This window comes from Adiantum capillus-veneris, chromosome 27 (assembly GCF_014529385.1).
Source record: "Adiantum capillus-veneris isolate H3 chromosome 27, ASM1452938v2, whole genome shotgun sequence".
NCBI lineage: Eukaryota > Viridiplantae > Streptophyta > Polypodiopsida > Polypodiales > Pteridaceae > Adiantum > Adiantum capillus-veneris.
Window position 1 is genome coordinate 79,045,090 of NC_140957.1, and position 21,013 is coordinate 79,066,102.

Genomic DNA, 21,013 nt, shown 5'->3' on the forward strand with positions numbered 1-21,013 from the left:
CATTAGGGTGTGTGTGCATGCATTGGTGTGTTTTCACACACTAATTAGTGCACAAGCACACACTAATGCAAGCATTAGTGTGTGCATGCGTTGCAAGCACACACTAAAGCTTGCATTACTGTGTGCTTGGGCATGCATTAGTATACCAAAACATACCTCCATTAGCATTAACATACCAAAACATACCTCCATGTGGGTGTGCGATGAAGTTGATTGAGACCCCAATGGTCACCGAGAAGCCCAACGGTAGATTAAGGTCCAACACACACACACTAGATTAATTTATTTGCCACACACTAACGCACACACACAATAGATTAATTAGAAGCACACACACACACACACTCTAAATGGATGCAAAAAAAAAAGCACATAAACCATTTCTTAAATAGGAGATAAAAGGAATCCTATGCAGGGAAGAATCCTATGCAATAAAGAATCTCACTTTGACTAGAATCCAATGTTAATTAGGGTCCCTTTTTTTTGTGAAATTTTAGGATATGGCATCCTCTTTCACGCCCAGCTATCGATCCATAGCGGACTTTCTCGCCGAGGGCCTCTCTTATGAGGACACTTGTGATGCTTACTACTCGCAGTCTTCCTCCCACCAGTCACAATCCACCTTCAGCTTTCGATGGTTCCGAGATGCAGTACACGACCCCGACCTCGAGAGGACATACCGTGCCCAGGCAGAGTGGCTATCCTCGCAGCAGAGTCTTTGAGGGCGGTATACACCAGCACAGCTGACTGTCTATGGGCTCTCACCGCTTACGACACCGGGTGTCGGCACTCCGATCGTGCAGAGTGTGCCTCCCACCACCTTACCCTCAATTTTCCGTCACCCGTAGCTCCCTCCACCTTGCATTCGCAACAATCCACGCCCGCACCGTCGAGTTATCCGTCGCCTACACCACCCAACGGTTCGGGCTCGGGCCAGCGCTCTTCGGGTAGTGGTGGCTCACGCTCTCGTCGAGGTAGTGGCTCGTGCTGCTTTGGTGGTGGAGGGGGTAGTGCTACAGATTCACCTCCTCTTACACCCTGACCTCCTCGCTCACCCCTTGGAGCTCCACATGAGGATGAGGACCGCGATGCGCCCGCCCCGGACGCTCGTGGCTACTACTATTATATACATCGAAGGGGGGAGGTGGATCTAAGTTCCTCTTTGGGGAGGACATTTCGAGGGCACCTTAACTAGCTGATCCACTCAACACACCAAGATTGCTTTAAATCTTTCGAAGATCAGGACCCAACCGACTTGACGTACATTCACACGACATTGCTCACGCGGTTCCCTAATCCGCAAGTGGAAGAGTTCTCCAGGAAGTGCCTCGAGGAATACATCAAGAATTTCTTGAAAAATAAGAAGTCCAGTGTGCGGAGGGCGGCAAAGCGAACATTTGAATCTGAGGGTCACAACTATCGCCCTGGAAATGTTCACGACGAGGAGTGGGAGAAAGCCCGGGGCGAGCTGGAGGACGAGAGAGCGACAGGTGCTAGGGCTCACACTCGGCAGGTGGAGGCGAGGGCGTAGAAAACGCCCACGCATTAGGGCTCGGGCGGAAAAGCAGCATGGAAAGATAAATTTGTGAGTGTGCGTATTTTCATTTGAATTGATTTAATTTGTGGTAATAAGGTTATGTTTGTGATATTTTTTAATTGATATACAACAAAATATTACTATGACCCGTCCAAGCCGAGAGATCCAGAGATACAGAGAGAGACACTCCGAATATCAGACATGGTGCTGGCTGTATGAAAACAACAAATTCAATCGCGAAGAATTTGAAAATGCATGTCGTACACTACAGCCTGTAAGTGTGAACTTTTTTTTAAAATCATTGCATGCAGCTTTATGTATCCATTTGTATTAATTAAAGGTTTTGTTGTTTTTTTCTTTTCCAGAGTCAAGGAGTCCCTCGAGAGGTCCCAGGATCCGAGTAGCTCAATCCTCCAAGTGGTTTTGGGCCCGTGCGTCTTCTTTTCGCCACAGTTGTATAGCCCCCATGTATCGCCTATTTCGGCAATTTTGTAATATCCAATATAATTAAACACTTGATTTTGGCCCAAAGTCTTCTTTTGGCCACATTTGTATAGCCGCCATGCATCGCCTATTTGGGCAATTTTGTAATGAACAGTTTCTCCAGGATAATTAAACATTTGATTTTGGTCCAAAGTTTTGGTGCAATGAAATTGTTGTTTTTGAACAGTTTCTCCAATATAATTAAACATTTGATTTTGGTCCAAAGTTTTGGTGCAATGAAATTGTTGTTTTTATATTTATTAAATGTATAGGAAAAAAAAGGCAAATGACCATTTGGATGGGTCCTACCAAGGACCATCCAAATGGTCATCTGCTTTTTTTTAAAAAATACTCCCGTGTGCGGTAATGGTCACGGTAATACTAGCGGTAAATATGGCGGAAATAAACGTGGAAATGTAGCCGGGCCGATTACCACGTGCATTGCTGAAGGACCATTACCACGAGGATTGTCTCCAGCATTACCGCTCCCGAGATTTTTTGACTTGAACTTTTCCTTTGTTTTTGTGTGTCTATCTGAGAGGTAATGTGCTCCAAATGTCATAGTGGTATTGCATGAACTGCCTTAAAAGCGGTCAAAAATTCAAAAACATTGGTATGCTTCCATGGAATTTGAGCATCAAGGATAAAGTCTACAAAATTTGAAGAAAATTGGAGTCCATTTGGGGTTTGTACCACAAAAAATGGCCATAGGGGGTCAAAACAGGCCAAAAATGGCCATAAAAAAGTCAAAAAAGACCAAGAGCGTGTAAAGGGGCTTTTTTTGCCACATCAAAAATTGTGGCCATGGTGGCTCAAGCTGAGTGCTACTTTATTCATCAAAAACCTGCAATTCTCATTTGAAAAAGGACACAAGAGGGTTTCTATAGGGTCGTCTACTGTAGTCGCGACTAGTTTGCTTCTTGTTTTCGAGGGTGTAAGGGAGTAAATTAGGGTTCCTTGTCTTCAATTTTTCATCTTAAAGTGGACAGTGGAACTGCAACAGTATGAGTATGAGCTCAAAGTTGATTATTCTATTAAAGCTTACTTGGTGGACATAGTGGTACACAAAGGGAGGGGAGCTTCCATCTTACCCAAGAGTTGATAAGGACAATCACGAAGAGGAAGTGGACATTGAAAATGCATATATGACGATGTTTGATGGGGCATATAGAAAAGTTCTTCAAAAGGCAAGTGGTGGGGTGATCATTAAGAATCCAAAAGGCCATGTAATATTTTCTAGTTTGTATGATTTTGCTAAAGTTGAAAGCAACTTAGGCCAGTACCTAACTATTTTCCTTGGATTGAAGTAGTGTGCTAAGGTTGGATTAAGAAGAGTCATTGTGAAAGGGGATACAGTGCTAGTCATCAATCAGTTGCTTCGTTTGTGGAAATTTAAGAAAAAAAACTTAAAGAAATGGTTTTATGGCATCAATAAGTTTTTTCATGAGTTTGAGCAGATATAGTTTAAGCATATTCCTCGTGAGCAGAATAAAGGAGCCAACCAGTTTACTAGGAACAAGTTGGATCTTTTGGTAGCTCCTTCAAATGTCAAAGAAGCCTTATATGTAGGAAGGGAGTCACTACAAGATGTGGAAGTATTCCTTGGTAAGGGCCAATGTTGAAAGAGCATGAAAGAAATTCGGTGTAAGAGAATAGTTGCAAAGGCAAGAGACTACAAAATGGTAGGTGAGGATCTCATGTTTTATGGAAGAGATAGAATTCTAAGGAAAGTACCATGCAAAGAAGAAATAGGGTTGATTTTGCAGCATTTCCCTGAAGAAAGAAGTCATCAAGGCAAGGAACATGTTGTCTTTCGTATTCTAAGAGTGGGTTACCGTTGGCCCTCCATGATGAGAGATGTTTATTTTGGTGCAATTCATGCCATGAATGCCAAGTGTTTGCAAATGAATTTTTTTTGGTTGAGCCTCAATATGCAATCATGTCTTTTGATGTATTTGCAAAATGGGGAGTGGATTATGTAGGTTTGATTCCAAGGACCAATAATGGCAAAATATATATCCTTATTTTTATGGGCTGTTTGACAAAATGGGTGGAAGTGAGAGCTATGAAAGATTTAATAGTAGGAAGAGTAGCCTCTTTTTTGTATGAATAGGTGTGATGCAGGTTTTGAGCTCCTATGATTATCATTTTTTTAATCATGGAGGACCAAGATTTAGAGGAAAACTTGTTGGTGCTCTCATGGAGAAATAAAAAACTCAGCATACGCATTCCTCTCCTTGCTACCAACCATGCAACAGAATCGTTGAAAATTGCAATGGTCAAATTGTGAAGACGTTATCAAAGTATGCTAGAGAGAATCCCAAAGAGTGGGACTTGTACTTAGAAAAGTGTTTGTGGACTTACAGAACTGCATAAAGAATGTCTACACAACTTACACTACATGAGCTTGTTTATGGAAAGGAAGATATCATGCCCATACAAGTGTAGCTGGATGCATTGAAATTGTTGTATAGAATGCAAGGTGAGCATAAAGACAAGCTGAAAGAAATAATTCTTGCTCTAGAGTTGTTGCAAATGAACAGAGAGAAAGTTTGTGATTATTATCTTCAACAAGCAGAAACAAGGAGAGAGAAGATGAAAAAGAGGATGCAAGAGAAATATATTAAAGAGGAATATCTTGTAATGAAATATGATTCTCGCTTGGATTTCAGTTTTCAAGAGAAGTTGAGGAACAAATGGCTTGGGCCATACAGAGTGAAACATGTTTTTCCAAATGGCACATATGGGTTGGAAAAACTATTTGGTGAACATTTGAATTAAAGAATAAATGGTTATAGATTGAAGAATTTTTTTGCAAGGGATGTGTTCCAAATGCAAAGAGTCTCTTGGTCAAGCATAAATGTTGAACTTAGAGGGTGGACAATGATGATAAGCTACTTTTGGCATGTACATAGTGGTGGATATTTGCATATATATATATATATATATATATATATATATATATATATATATATATATATATATATATATATATATATATATATATATATATATGTACAAATAAGAGTAAATAAATGCATTTGGAAGCTTTGCTAATGTGATTTTCGGTTTTCAAATATGATGGACCATGTACACATTGTACATAGTTAGGTTTGTGTGTTGGAAGCATAGTCATGCACATGTGCATACTTTGATAGGGTGTCGGAGCCTTGGATGCAGTTCCAAGTGGCTTCTTTATCCCTAGGGTATTTTTTCTGAGATTTCTAGAACTCAAATAATGTAAGTGGAAGTTTGGATATTCTCATCTCGCCTCGAAAGTTGGACACGTGCGGTGACTATCTATCTCTCTCGGTATGCGGTGATATGTGAACCGTCTTAAAGTCAACAATGAGTTTTTGGTATGTGGATATGCAATTTGAGAATCAAGGATCAAGACTAGAAAATTTGGAGAAAAGCGGAGTCCGTTTGGGGTTTGCCCCACAAAAGATACCATTGGGGGTCAAAACTGGCCAAAAATGGCCATAAAAGGTCAAAAACTGGGTCAGAAGGGTGTGAAAGGACTCTTTTTCACATCAACAATGGTGGATGTGGTGGCTCAAGCTGGGGGCTCCTTGCTTCATAAAAAATTTGCAAATTTTCTCATTTGAAGAAGGACACAAGAGGGTTTCTGTATGGTGGTCTAGTGCAGTCCCGACTAGTTTGCTTCTTGTTTTTGAGGGTGTGAGGTAGTGAATTAGGGAGAGTCTATGGAATTTCTAACGTTTCCATGGATGTATGTGCACAAGGAACTGAGGGAAGAAGGTGTTGCTTTTTGCAAGACAATCTAAACCTGCATTAGTGCCATTAGGTTTGAGGCTACACCAAACAGTCCAATAGAGTGGAGTTTGGTGAAGCTCTTGCAATGGTTTGAGAGAGGTCTTTTCTGTATGGAATTTTTTTGTTTTTTATACTACTTCATGTGTCTTTTGGGGGGCCATTGAGAGTTTTGGTGATTCCGAACCTTGATCAACTTGACTCACTACGTAGTGTCTTCTCGTAGCTCGTAGCTAGACATGGCTGAAATATCCCGACATGAGAAAATAACCTCAAACTCGTTGGGCATATCCACAAAACAACCCTCGCTCCCTGACACCTATCCCTAGGAGAAACTAAGACCGACTAGACGAATCTAGAGAGATGCCATAACTCTAACAGCAGGATGCATAAAGAAATAGAAAGTATACATTTGAGTTCCTCTTTTGAAAGTTACATCTAAAGGACTGACCATCCCTGCTTTTGTGTGATACTTGAGTAGTACCTCTGTAAGTGGCGAGCCCCACTGAAGTTCACTTGCTCGACTCACAATATTGCAAAGACTTAGGATGTGGTCGCACATGCGTCAATTATCAGTAACATGTTACACAACTATGTCAAATTGGCACAATTACGAAAAAGATTTACATAGTTGCATATAAGACAAATAATAGGTGCAAGCATGACCATGCACGAGGAACAATTATTTCAAAAGGTAACTGATAACTATGCATCACCTGACGACTACCTAATAGCTTGCTTTATGACTCAAGCACGTTTCTAGTGTCGCTTTGCTCAAAGCACTTTATGGATCAAGCACGTTTCTAGTGTCCCAATACTCGAAATAAACCACGTATAATCTCACCTACAAATTTGGAGATTTGCTTCTAAATTTTAAATTTGAAGGTAAGAAAATCTACAAAAGTTTTAGGGCTACAATGCTTGAAATTTTCAAAGTGTGATGTCATTGTGACATCGTTATCTTTAAACTTTCAATGACGACATTTGTCTTATAGATTCCTTTAATATCAAATAAGCTATATATTTAGCTCATCTAATGTTGCTTTGGCATTCATAATGCTTAGTATGTGTGGCTAGGGGGAATCTACGAAGATGTCCCCTTGGGGATTAAAGAGGAAAAGGGAAGGGTTGGCTGGTGGCAGGTCAAGAAAACGGACGAGTTTCAAGGTGGCAGAAGGCGTGCAGATAGCTCTTTTTTTAAACAACAGGGCCTTGTGTATCCTCGCAAAATGGTTTTTGTGCAGATACTTGAAAACAGAATCCATGAAGATTAAAAAATGTTGGTTGAGATCAACAATATTCTCCAAATTAAGGTTGTCCTTAAGAAAACCATATGATCATTCAGGATGGCCTATCGATATTACCAATCATCAAGTAACAAGGAGAAGAAATGGCTTTCCTTTGTTTAAGCCATACGTACCTAGATAAAGAGCCCAAATTCACCTATGAAGGAAAATGTAGTTATAGTCTCATGGTAGTCATCCACTACTACAGCATCTCCACTAGCAACATCAGTGTCCAATAGTGGGTGTAGAACTAGGTACTACCATACACTCCCAACACAACACACACGACACCCATGCACACACATGAGCATACATCAACAAAAAGTTCAACTTACTAAGTTTCTCTCACGACTCCGGAGATCAAGGCCAAGATGAAGCCTAGCACTAGAAAAAAGCAATAGATAGAAAGAGCTATTGCAACAAAAAGGGTAGTTGATAGGGCATACAAGCCACTTAGAATAAGAATTTCCACAATATCAACTGGTCGCAACTCGATCGAAAACTTTACAACGTGAAATCTGCATCTCCTCCAATACAACAAACAAATCCAGAAAGAGCCCAAATTCACCTATGCAGGAAAGTGCACCTACAGACTCACAGCAGTCATCCATAAGAAAATATAACCATCAACCTCATCATACATAGTATTGACTAAATACTACAAATCCACACCATTGATAGGATCATTTGGCAGAACCTACAGCAGCACGAGGGTGGTGGAAAAGGAGACCACCCAAATGTAGTAAGACTTGGCACAATACAAATACAAATACAAATACAAACACAAATGCAAATGCAGACGGAAGAATGTATTCAACTATTATTTCTTGTAGGTTTCTCATTACACTAATACCTAAGTTGTGTCATGTACACTCTTCTGGAAAGCTACTTTGCATGCCTTTTCTTTACGTTCTCTCTGCAGGTGCCATGGTATCAACAGACTATCGTGGTAAGGTAGGAATGTTGAGGTTGCCAATTGACATGGTGCTGGAAACAGATTGCTGTAAGACCTCATTGGCATTGTAAGCGACGACAGCACCAGCTTCCACCTGCTCAGAAAGGTTTTCTTTGGAAGACACCCTGGGGGAGTCCTTATTCGCATCATTACCATAATTAGCCTCCTCCAGGGCACGTGCTATATGGCGGAGCTCATCAGCAATGGTGCTCATAGATGGGCGGTCAGCACCCTGGATAGAGAGGCATTGAAAAGCAATAGTAGCAACTGCCATTATAGATGAGCGCACCTGCACCTGAGCGAAAAACTCGTGTCACCTGGATGTGTGTGTGTGTGTGTGCGCACGCGCACACGCACGCGTGCGCACGTGTGCGTGTGTCTGCTATACATAAATTTACACATATACATTGCACACTATAAAGTGGCATTACATTACCAACACTATCAAAAATAAAAGACATGGATATTTACCATCATCGCATCCAACGCCTTGTGACTTGATACACTTGAGGGCTCTATAAGGAAAGGGCATAGAAACCACTTAGAATAAGAATAATTTCCACATTATCAACTGGTCGCAACTCGATCGAAAACTTCACGACGTGAAATCTGCATCTCCTCCAATATAACTAACAAATCCAAAAAGAGCCCAAATTCACCTATGAAAGAAAGTGAACCTACAGACTCATGGCAGTCATCCATAAGAAAACATAACCATCAACCTTATCATACATAGTATTGACTAAATACTGCAAATCCTCATTAATTGGCAGAACCCTAGGTGCTACACGAGGGTGGTGGAAAAGGAGACGACCCAAATCTAGTAAGACTTGACACAATACAAATACAAATGCAGATGGAAGAATGTATTCAACTATTATTTCTTATAGCTTTCTCAACACACTAATACCTAAGTTGTATCATGTACACTCTTCTGGAAAGCTACTTTGCATGCCTTTTCTATACGTTCTCTCTGCAGGTGCCATGGTATCAATAGACTATCATGGTAAGGTAGGAATGTTGAGGTTGCCAATTGACGTGGTGGTTGAAGCAGATTGCTGTAAGACCTCATTGGCATTGTAAACGACAACAGCACCAGCTTCCACCTGCTCAGAAAAGTTTTCTTTATAAGACACGCTGGGAGGGTTCTTATTCGCATCAATACCATAATTAGCCTCCTTCAGGGACGTGCTATATGCGGAGCTCATCAGCAATGGTGCTCATAGATGGGCGGTCAACACCCTGGATAGAGAGGCATTGAAAAGCAATAGTAGCAACTGCCATTATAGATGAGCGCACCTGCACCTAAGCGAAAAACTCATGCCAACTGGAGGTGTGTGTGTGCACGTGTGCACGGACGTGCAAGCGTGCACACATACAAACATATCCATATCCATATACATATATTTACACACACACACACACACACACACACACACACACACACACACACACACACACACACACACATATACATTGCACACTACAAAGTGGCATTAGGTCTCCCCAATCTCAGAAAAATAAAAATTCTCTCAAAATGCATGAGTGAAGAGTGAGTTTAGGAAATGAAAAGACAGATGAAAATGGAAAGTCAACAACATATGAAAGTGGAAAGTCAAAAGACACATGAAGATGGAAAGTCAAAAGACGCATGAAGACAGAAAGTCAAAAGACCTTTTGTGTTTATATAAATAGGTGTGTCTCTTCTCCTTAATTCTCCCTTCTCTCTCTCTCTCTCTCTCTCTCTCTAAATGTTGCATCTGTCTTTTATAGTTAATAACATTGTTGCAGATCTACGTGCTTCGGCATTGCCCGTGGCTACAGACTATAGACTAGTGCATCACTCTTGTTGTTGTTGAGGCCGAAATCTTTGAATTATACCTTTTAATTTTTTTGAAGCCATCAGTGATATCAACACTATCAAAATAAAAGACATGGATATTTACCATCATCGCATCCAATGCCTTGTGACTTGATACACTTGAGGGCTCTATAAGGAAAGGGTCAATGAGCTCTTCCCCTCTCCCGTCTTGCATACACTGCATGAAGAGAACGGATAGAATTATAAATTGGGGCTCCCAACTCCTATCAATAGGCTTCTGGCCACTGATAAGCTCCACAAGCATGACTCCCAAGCTGTATACATCACTCTTATCTGTTAGTTGTAAAGTCTGAAAATACTCCGGATCCAGATAGCCAACAGTGCCTTGCACGGATGTTGACACGTGCTGCCTTCCTTTGGGGACGAGTCGAGACGCGCCAAAGTCTACCACCTTCACCCAACAACAGACTCTCTCTCTCTCTCTCTCTCTCTCTCTCTCTCTCTCTCTCTCTCTCTCTCTCTCTCTCTCTCTCTCTCTCTCTCTCTCTTTGTGGAAAAACATAGCTAACATTCATTACATGGACCCCTTGGAGCATCCAAAGTGGTGCCGACATGAACGCCGTAGACAATTATTAAGGCTAGAGGCCAAATTTGAAAAAGTGACAATTCTATAAACACGCCAGGGGACAAAAACCCTCCTGAGGGTAAAAAGTGCCTTGGCAACTTTTGGATAGGGGGATAGGAGAGGATATCCACTAGAACCTCTAAAAAGAGAGGCACCTCCAAACCGCTATGAAGAGGAAAACCACCCGAGGAAAGCATGGGGCGTCTCTGAAAAGGCCCAAGGCAACATCAAGGATGCACTAAGAAGCAACCACTGTAGATGAGGGTGAAGCATAGGTGAGGTTGAGACAACAACCACTGACGAGGACGAAGAAAACACCACCAATGAATGCCCTGGAAGAAACAAGTAACCCTCACGTCAACCAATAGGTAGCCGCTAAGAAGCACCACCGAAAGATGGTCCAACAAGGTCATGTCAATGCGAGCAAGGCCACCAGGTGGTAGAGGATGACTTAAACATATAAATATGTCACAAATTACTGACATGCCCGCATAGGCGGAAAAAAACAACCTTGGTGTGAGTGCATGGCCAACAAGGGGTGCACCCGCAGGAAGGAGTTGAGCTTGGGTAAGAGAAAAGCCTTCGTAAACGCACATTTCAAGCTAAGAACCTTGAGTACCCAAGTACTCAAGAACCCAAGAACTCCAAGTACCCAAGAACTCAGTGCATGGTCATCACCCAAAGTGGAATGAACACTTTGCGTGAAGGTGACAGGAGTGGAGTTGGAGAAGACAATGTTTCTACACTAGGAGAATTGTTCCCCGATCCTCCCCCATCCCCATCTACGCCACAGATTGCACTAAACTCTATGGAGGCTTTGGTCAAGTTGATGATGGAGATGATGCTACAACAAGAGGTGAAACATGCCACCATGGATCGCGATCTAGAAGAAAGAAGGGCAGCTATGGAGCTTGAGCGTGAGCAAGCACGTGAAGCTCAACGGTTAGATACCAAAAAAAGAAGAAATAAGGGAAGCTATGGAGCTTGAGCGTGAGCAAGCATGAGAAGCTTAATGCTTAGCTGCCAAAGAAAGAAGGGCAGCTATGGAGCTTGAGCGTGAGCAAGCATGCGAGGCTCAATGCATAAGGGCCAAAGAAAAGCGACTGGCTATGGAGTTAGAGCGAGAGGCACTATGGAGTTAGAGGGAGAGGTGCAAAGAGACCAACGCATGCAGGAGTTGGTCCTACAAGTACTCTCCTTGAATATCGATCCACTCAAGGAGGTCGGCGAGTCATCACGTAGCACTTGTAGAGACGAAGATTCCAGCAATCCAGTCATTGAGAAGTTGACGTTTAGTAAGTATGATGGTAAGATGGATGCATCTATGATTTATTCTTGGTTGCATCAATTTAATGCTTGCTTTGAGCAACTAACACGAAAACAAGCAATAGTAAAGTTTTGAGTGTGGCCATGTATCTAGCAGGTGATGCCATTAATTGGTATCAAGCTTGGCAGGAGTCATAGTTGATTGAGCATCTTGAGTGTGCCGAAGAAGGCATATCCCTCTCTTTTAGTTGGGTTGACTTCCAAAACAAGATCAAGGCTCGCTTCATGCCACCACAGTACCTTGATCTGTTAAAAGAAGATTGTCATGGTCTTAGGTAAAATGGACCCCCTGTTATGTCTTTCTAACCATATTTTGAAGATTGGTGTTCAATTGCATAAGTCCGATGAGGATCGCAAGGAGGATTTCCTCTTTGGGTTAGTTGAGTACTTCAAGTTCAATGTACAAGTTTTCAGCCCTAAGGACTATAATGAGGCCGTCATAATCGCCCTAGCGCGAGAAATGAAGCACAACAAAGGCAAGACGAAGGAGAACAATTCGAGTACTTCTCAAGACCAACCGAATGGTAAGAGTGGTAAGACCATCGGTAGGCATGATGGTAATTCTTCTTCTCAATCTTCTTTTGTATCTAGAGCACATAACTCTCACAATAAACCTAAAGAAAAGGCTAAAACTCAGGAAACCCCTAAGTTGACACCTGATGAAAAATCTGCTCAAGGAATCATAGGAGGTAGGCTAAGTTTTGAAGAATGCACTGAATACCAAAAGGACATAAGATGTTTTGAGTGTCACACTAGAGGTCACATTAAACGAGATTGTCCTAAGAAAGCACCTAAAGAACCCACAAATCCACATCATGTGTGAATGCACTCAATGAGAACACTAATGTGTCCGAAGTTTCTCATGATCATGTGGATGAGTCTCTCATGCAGTGTTATGGTCATGTGAATAGTACACGCATTGTGATCTTGTTTGATTGAGATAGTATGCATGATGTATTTAATGTCTCTCTCGTGAAGAGCGCACGTTTAGAATCTCTTCACATAGATTCCATTGTGATCTCTCGATTTTCTCCTGACATGCACTCGTCTTTCACGCATGAACGTCCTTATGTGACAGTGTTAGTTCAAAATATCGGTTTTTGTCGTAGATTTGTGGTTTCTCCTCTCAAAGGATGTGATTTGATTTTTGACATCAAGTGGTTTAAAGGTTATAATCCACACATTGATTGGAAAGAAAACCCTCTCTCTCACAGTTGAAGGAGCACCTCCCATGGTCCTTTGCTATGACAAGAACATTCCATCTTTTCCATTAGTCTCTCCCTCTCATGTTTTAAAAGGATAAAACACGTAGTATGGTTGTTTCTCTTAGTACAAAGTCCCACAGTCTAGACAAGCATGAGTAATTGCATGAAAAGAACTCTTTTGCTATCATCTCTTCTCCGAAGCACGACACACATTTTTTGCATGATAGAACTGTGATTGTTCGTAAGGATCATCAAACCTTCACATTGCTCCAATTCGAGTACACCTTGGGGTGATTGTCTAGCTAGGTAATTCCAGTCTTGTGAGCGATTTGGTGGTTTGGATGATGATGTTTCTAGTGAAGCTAACCTCATTGCAGATACGATCAATCACGCAGGACCGATCTTGGCTCTCGAGTTGAGGTCCAAAGAACCCATTCATGAAGTATTTTGTCTTTGTGTAATAAGTCTATACGCATTGTTTGAGTTTTTCATTCATGACGGTCTCTTGTATTTGTAAAGTGTGAGCTTTGTCCTAAAGTGTGAGTCAAGGAGAGAAGAGTGGAATTATCCCACATGCTGTGGAGCAAGGCTTTAGAGCTACTTAAAGCCCATTTCATGAATGAATAAACACAACTCTATTTTGCACTACATGCTTGTCTATGGTGAGCTTGTGCTAAGCTAAGTCAATACTCAAGATTGTGTTTATGAGTCCAAGCTAATTCTATCTTGGAACCTAATTCACTTGAGTGATAACCTTGCTTACACACACACTCACACATTGACGCTATGTTTCTCTTTCATCCACCATAGCTAGCACGATCCCATTCCCAACAACTGGTATCAGAGCATTAGGTTATGCTAGCTAGATATATCATTATGCATTAGTGTATTAAGTATTAGCATCTCCATTATATTGATTAGCATTTCGTAATTATTGTTATGATCCATTGACATTTTCATAACTAGTTGCATCTTTCACTAATTAAGCACTAATCTAGCTATGTGTGGGCATGTCCTTGACACACCCAAGAGACTACTACCCTCCATGGCTAGGTAGACTTGATTAGGGAGAGGATTAGCATTAGAATGCATTAATTTTCATCAAGAACTTGCATCTTGCATTCAATAGCTGCTCATTATTTAGCAAATTGGCATTTGCAATTTGGTGTGTGTGCGTAGCCCCATTCAAGTGCTTTCCCTCAATCCGGTCCATGCTCAAATCTCCCTTCATTTGCACATTCTAGAGCTTGATTGTTTTTTCTCTTGCACACTCCCACTCTCTGGATTTTCTGCAGAATAATTTTCAGAAGCTTTAGTGTGTGTGGTGCATTTAATGCCAAAGAGGAAATTCTTCTCCCTTTTTTTGTCTTGAGAAAGAAAATCTGCCAACAAACCGTATGAACCTCCTATTTTTAGGAGTTGACCATTAGGGTCATACCACAAAAGGCTTGGGAGCCCACGGCGGATCTGAGGCCAGGCGGTCAACTGCATTTTACAGTTATTCGGGTCCGCCACCAACGGGCTGCAAATCGAAATCACCGTCCGGCGGCCCTTGTTGGCACACCCATTGGAAAACAGCCGCGCGTGCATGAATGCTCCGATCGGCGACCTGCCCATGCCTGCCCGACTGGCCGCGCTTGCCTCACTTACTTGGACTGGCCTCTGGCTTGACCCCGCCTTCCCGATTTTGCCCCACTTGCCCGGGATAATTTTGCCTATTAGCCTCGCCTCCCACGAGCCTCAAGAATTCCAACTGAAGTTGAAAAGGGCCTATATTCAGGAGTTGTTCCTACCTGCAGTGAAACCAAGGTGATCAAAGCATTCTTACAAAAGGACTTTTGGAAGCATTCAAAGGTGGTTTTTTCATTGACCTTCGAGTCGGGACTTCCAAGAAGTCAAAGAACAATTTTTTTTAAATATTTTGTGAAGAGTGACTTCACTCTGTGAAGAGGAGCTTCACAAAAATTAAAGAAAAATATCTCTCTCTCTCTCTCCCTCTCATGCAATAAATCTTAAAATTTGCAACCAAGCACAAAATTTTGCAAATAAATTTTCTATCATCAATTGTGCTCGTGTAAAGAGGTAGACACTGGCTTGGAGAGTCTCCTAAGCTAAGATCCCTCTATTACCACAAACGGGGGACAAGGGAATAGAAAAATTCAATGGGGAAGGGTTTCACACCTGACAAACGAAGTTAAGAGGTTACCTTATGAAAAAATGTTTGTGGTCTGTCATCAGCACTGCCTTAGAGCAACAAGCCAAACCCAATGGACTGCACACTAGGCATCTACACTCATAGCAAGTGTACAGAATTTGGCCAAAGACAAACAAGCGTTTGGAATCATCATCGCCTCCTTGCATGACAATTATGTGCATTTCATAGACGAATGTACGCATGCACATGATGCCTGGCATGTTTTAGAAAGCAATTTTGGAGCCTGGCCCAAAAGAAGTAATGTTAGTCTCAAAAGGCAACTTTACAAGATCACCATGATTGAAGGGGAGGACATTGCTAGCCTAGTAAATAGGCTTAACAACATTGTCACGCAGCTCACTTACATCCAGGTTGAAGTACCAGAAGACGACAAAGTGGCCAATTATTGAGTGCACTTCCACCTTCTTAAGACCAATTAGTCACAATTCTTGAAGAAAAAGAACCGGCTCCACCTTTTCAAGATGTCATCAACTCAGTCCAAGAAGAAGAGAGAAAGTAAAGAGGTTCATTAACTCCATCAGGAGGGGCCTTTGTCACAACATCCTCAAGGGGAAGGCATACACCATTGATATCATCAACCGGAAGAAAGTGTTTTGAATGTGGAAGAATGGGACACGTAGCAAAGACAACTACACAAAAAATCCTTGCAAAAAATGTGGTAAGAAGGGACATCCACCTTCTTGATGCTACTCAAATGGAGGTAGTAGCATAGCAAAAGAAACAACAGAAGCTACGAAGGAAAGAGACCTAACAAAGGATTAGCTCACACAGTAGAAGACGAAGAAGACAAAGGAGAGACCAACCTTGTCTTTTATGAAGACGTACTTTGAAGATGTAGCCTCTTTGCTGGTAGGGGAGGACTTTTATTTTCCTGTGTGGATATTATCATCCTGTGTGGATTTTGTCAGGTTGTGTGGATTTTACCATCTTGTGTGGATACCAGCTTATCATCCTGTGTGGATTATGCATCTTCATTATTTTATCATAGTCCAAACCTCAAGGGGAGGATTTTAAAGTGTGAGCTTTGTCCTAAAGTGTGAGTGAAGGAGAGAAGAGTGGAATTATCCCACATGCTGTGGAGCAAAGCTGTAGAGCTACTTAAAGCTCATTTCATGAATGAATAAAAACAACTCTATTTTGCACTACATGCTTGTCTATGGTGAACTTGTGCTAAGCTAAGTCAATACTCAAGATTGTGTTTATGAGTCCAAACTAATTCTATCTTGGAACCTAATTCACTTGAGTGATAACCTTGCTTACACAAAACTCACACATTGACTCTATGTTTCTCTTTCATCCACTATAGCTAGCACGATCCCATTCCCAACAATATTTTCATCACCATCTTTATGTGTTACCTTCTCATAGGCATGCCGTATTGTACGATGCACATGACTGACTTATGGATCAAATGGATGTATGCAGATCATTCTAGGAAAGATAAAGAGTTTTCACTCAAGGAGTTCACAATGTCTTACAATTGTCCATTTTGTCAGTTGCTTTTGCACCTACATTCCTTGGCATGACACAGTCCCAAAAAAGCACGAGCACGATTGTCCGTCAAGCATTGGCATTTCCATTGTGATTTGCCATAGTTGATAGCTTTAGGACAAAAGTCAAGATTAGATCACACTTTTGGCATGTGTTTTCGGTTTGTGATTCTGTCACTTTGTTCATCTGCATGCCCAATAATTTAGGAAGAACACTCTTTTTCCAGTCAGTCTACATGGAACAAATGTGTTTATGGTTTTGTGTTTCAAGCGGTTTCAAGGATATTCCTCATCAATGTAGATTCTTGAAGAAGGTGGACCTGAGATCATAGACAAAGTTAGAGCATTGGAGCCGCAACAAATCATTTTTTCACTTTCAGTGCAGCCCAAAGAAGCAAGCAGTGCAGATCTTCATGAAGTTCAAGTATCGCACCACCCATGTAGCAGAGTGGGCTGGTGAAGAGTACTTTGCAGGATCCCAGGAGTTGTTGGTGGACTCTATGAACGCCATACAGTTCGCTACCAGTACCTCACCTTGAAAAGGGGGGGATGTCACGTGAACATCTACCCTATGTGCATGTGGACCTCGGGGGGTTCACTATCTGTAAAATACCATATCACGTGCATTCAAGACATGTTTGTAAAACGCCTTATCTATGAATTTTGTTAAGAATATAATGTACCCTTTTCTTTTAAAGTCTGTAGGTTTTTTTCAAATTTGAAAAAATAATGCCCTTCTGTATATATATTTCTGTAAGTTTCAAGAACTTTAAATACCCTTCTGTTGAACTCACGTGATAGGTTACATTTTTATTAGGTGACCTCCCCGGGATGTGGACAAGCTGTTCCTACTTCTAAGGTTTAGGTAGCCTAGGAAGTGTTATGGAACCCTTGTGAGCCTGTACGCAGGTCGTGCATGTCCAACACTTAGAGTAGCTGCATACCCTCTTATTGCACAACCCAAGATGAGTAGCATCATGGCCAATACCCAACATGAGCATTTTCACCGCAATGACCCATTCTTGTAGTTTTAGTTTTATGTGAACCACCTCTTATAAGGTCATTGATTTAATGAACGACTTCAATATTTTTGTAGAATCATGGGGGCTGAATGGATCCTACTCGACCCAGTTCCAGGCACCTATAGAAGCAGCCCCAGGGCTACCAAAAGAGGTAGAAGAGGCAGGGACACAAGGAGGTACAACCATCCACACATTTTTCTCAAGAGAAATATTTTTGCATCTATCTGCATGAGCATTTGCATATGAAGGACCAACCTTTTCAGCCCATAAGAACATTTTTTTTAGATCAGCCCTTAGCCTCACTGTACCACACCTACCCCCGGTAGCAAAACCTTGCCGTCACGACCCAACACCTGAATCAGCCTAGCGCTTTCAATTTTCAGCACAAAACAACCACGAAACCATTTGTTTGTGGGTATTAGGGTGTGCTATGATGATGGAGACTGTGAAGCTCTTCACAAACTTCCATGAGGAAACCCTTCCTGAACCCTGGACCATTATCAGAAACAATCTCCAAAGGTGTGTCAAATCTATAACAAATATTAGTGTAGACAAACCTGCTCACTGGTTTTCCATTTACCCTTGCCACACTTTGAACCTCTGCCCACCTAGTCATGTAGTCTACAGCCACTGTAATGTAGAGTTTTCCATTTTTTGCTCTAGGTAGAGGACCCATAACATCAATGCCCCACTTTTCAAAGGGTCCGTTTGCAAGCACTATTTGCCTTGGACCATGCACCAACCTTCTATTTCCATTTACCTGACAGTTGTGACAACTCCTACACCAATGTTGGACATCCACGTGCAGGCTTGGCCAAACATACCCCGCAAGAAAAATATTCTTCACAGGTAACTCGTGGGCAAAATGACCACCACAAGCCTCTTCATGCAAACTTTTAAAATGGCTAGATGTCATGCCAAGGGTAGGACTAGACGGGCATGGCCCGGGCAATGTGCCAGACACACATGCAGTAAAGGGGTCTATATATGGAAGAGGGCCAGGGGCCTATATATAGGATGGTTGGGAGGTTATTCGCAGAATTAGGCGGACCCCATACAAGTGCTTGCATTGGGATGAATAATTTGGAAAATCACAGTAAGAGAACTACATGATCACATGATACAAAGAGTCTATTGTCATGCTCTAAATCTTGTATAGCAATGTAGATTCATTCACCACCTAAAGAGTAGAGGAATTGGCTGCGTTTCACCAAAGTAGCTTCTCCCCACCATCAGGTGCTCTAGTTGCACTCTTTCTCAAGCCATAGGAAGCAAAACGTCCAGATTCCAATGCAAAGATACACATAATTAGTTGAATTTAGTAATACTAGATGATTGTGATGCCATGAAAATCACTTGATCATTGCTCACCTAGCTCTTGATTTTGCTTGAAGAACTCCAAAAGAGTTCCCTCCATCTAGCTTCCACTTGTTGCATCAACGACAAGTGGGCGCAACAGGTCAATCACTAACTATTTATCTTGGCATCCAACATAGTATGATTCACATATTGCCACAATATCTCCACCAAATTTGTAGTGTTGACATTGCCATGGGGGAATAAGCTCTAACTTTGAGTCATAAGATTTCACATTGGAGAATACACATGGTCTTGTAGCTATTTTGTCACTTGTGGCAACAGGTTGGCAATTGATGCTACAAGTACTACAACACCAAAAACCAGTCCTCTCTGATAAAAAGGAAGAGTGCAAAAGAAACCACACTCCGCCTAAATTTTGGCTGAAAATTGGGTAGTACTGTGAATACATATTGACAATGTAACCATTTCCATAACAAGATATAAGAGCCATAACCATGACAAGATTCACAAACCATAACCAAAACAAGATTTGAAAACCATAACCATCACAAGATCCGCAAACCATAACCATATCAAGATTTCAAAATCATAACCATAACAAGATTCATAAACCATAACCATAAGAAGATTCCCAAACCATAACATGATTCCAAATCATAACTATAACCATCACAAGTTTCCGAAATCATAACCATAACCACAACATGATTCCAAGACCATAACTAAAGAGAAACTCTGTATCCATGACCATAACATGATTCCAAAACCATAATCATAACCATAACACAATTCCAAAACCATAATCAAAGAGCAATTCCATAACCTTAGCCATAACACGATTCCAAAACCATAACCATAACCTTAAGTAGATCCCAAAACCATAGCCATAACCATAACACGACTCCATGACCATAACACGATTCCATAACCATAACCGAAGAGCAATGCCATAAGTATGTCCATACCATGACTCCAAAACCATAGCCATAACCTTAAGCAGATTACAAAACCATAACCATATAACCACAAGATGATTCTAAAACCATAACCATAACCATAATTATAACATGATTTCAAAACCATAAGCACAACCATCACAAGATTTTGAAACCATAACCATAATCATAACAAATTTCCAAAGCCATAACCAAACAACTATTCCATAGCCATGGCCATTATCAAAATCATAACCATAACAATGTTCACAATCATAAACAAAAACAAAGCTGAGTATATATGAATGTAACCAGAACCATAACCAATGTCTAAGTATACATGAACCAAAAGCATAACCATAGCTAACAAGACATGAATTATACTCAATGAAAACATATACATAAACCATATTTGTCAAGGTAACATCTCCTAGTTGACGACCTCTCTTTCATCCTGAAGATGACACATAAGACCTGTCAATCCATGCTTGAATCTATATATTTTTTCTTGACCTACTAAAAGAATAAACACTTAACCATAAGATAAATATTAGAAAAACATACACACATATGCTATTGAGATAGTGTATGAAACTTAAAACTCATGTCAAAGAGTCTTGTAGCTCCACTCCCAATATGAGATGATCCTACAAACTCCAGGCTACTCTAGTTGCATCTCTCTACGCCTAAATCTTGTCAGGATTCTCTTACATATGCCTCTTGTGCAATCCCCACCCACACCTTTGCATCCAACTATTTCGGCTTTGGCTCATTGTTCTTGTACCCGTCTCTTCTCTTTGATAGATGATGTAACATAATTGCAATAGCTACACTCAAGATTTAGTCATTGAAGACTAGATCATACCCATATGCTGGCACGTACTCTCTGTGAACTCATGGGGGTGCACTATGTAACCATGTTAATGTACTACGGGAGTTCAAAAAGAGGGTTTTTAAAATGCAAAAATTCTAGGCAATTTAACAAATATACATTAAAATAAGGGGTTTTATATTCAAT

At 41.2% G+C, this 21,013-nt stretch overlaps 1 protein-coding gene and 1 pseudogene across 1 annotated transcript; both read right to left on the reverse strand.

Annotated features, from left to right (window-relative positions):
* Positions 1-7,878: 7,878 nt before the first annotated feature.
* Positions 7,879-8,558, reverse strand: LOC147422257 (uncharacterized). Its single transcript, XM_086503383.1, has 2 exons — positions 8,507-8,558; positions 7,879-8,330 (listed from the first exon to the last, which is right to left on the reverse strand). Exons 1-2 carry the CDS (start codon positions 8,510-8,512, stop codon positions 8,022-8,024), a joined length of 315 nt encoding a protein of 104 aa, XP_086359509.1. The 5' UTR covers positions 8,513-8,558; the 3' UTR covers positions 7,879-8,021.
* Positions 8,559-9,036: 478 nt separating this feature from the next.
* On the reverse strand, positions 9,037-10,161 carry LOC147422258 (LEAF RUST 10 DISEASE-RESISTANCE LOCUS RECEPTOR-LIKE PROTEIN KINASE-like 1.5; annotated as a pseudogene).
* Between the last annotated feature and the right edge of the window lie 10,852 nt (positions 10,162-21,013).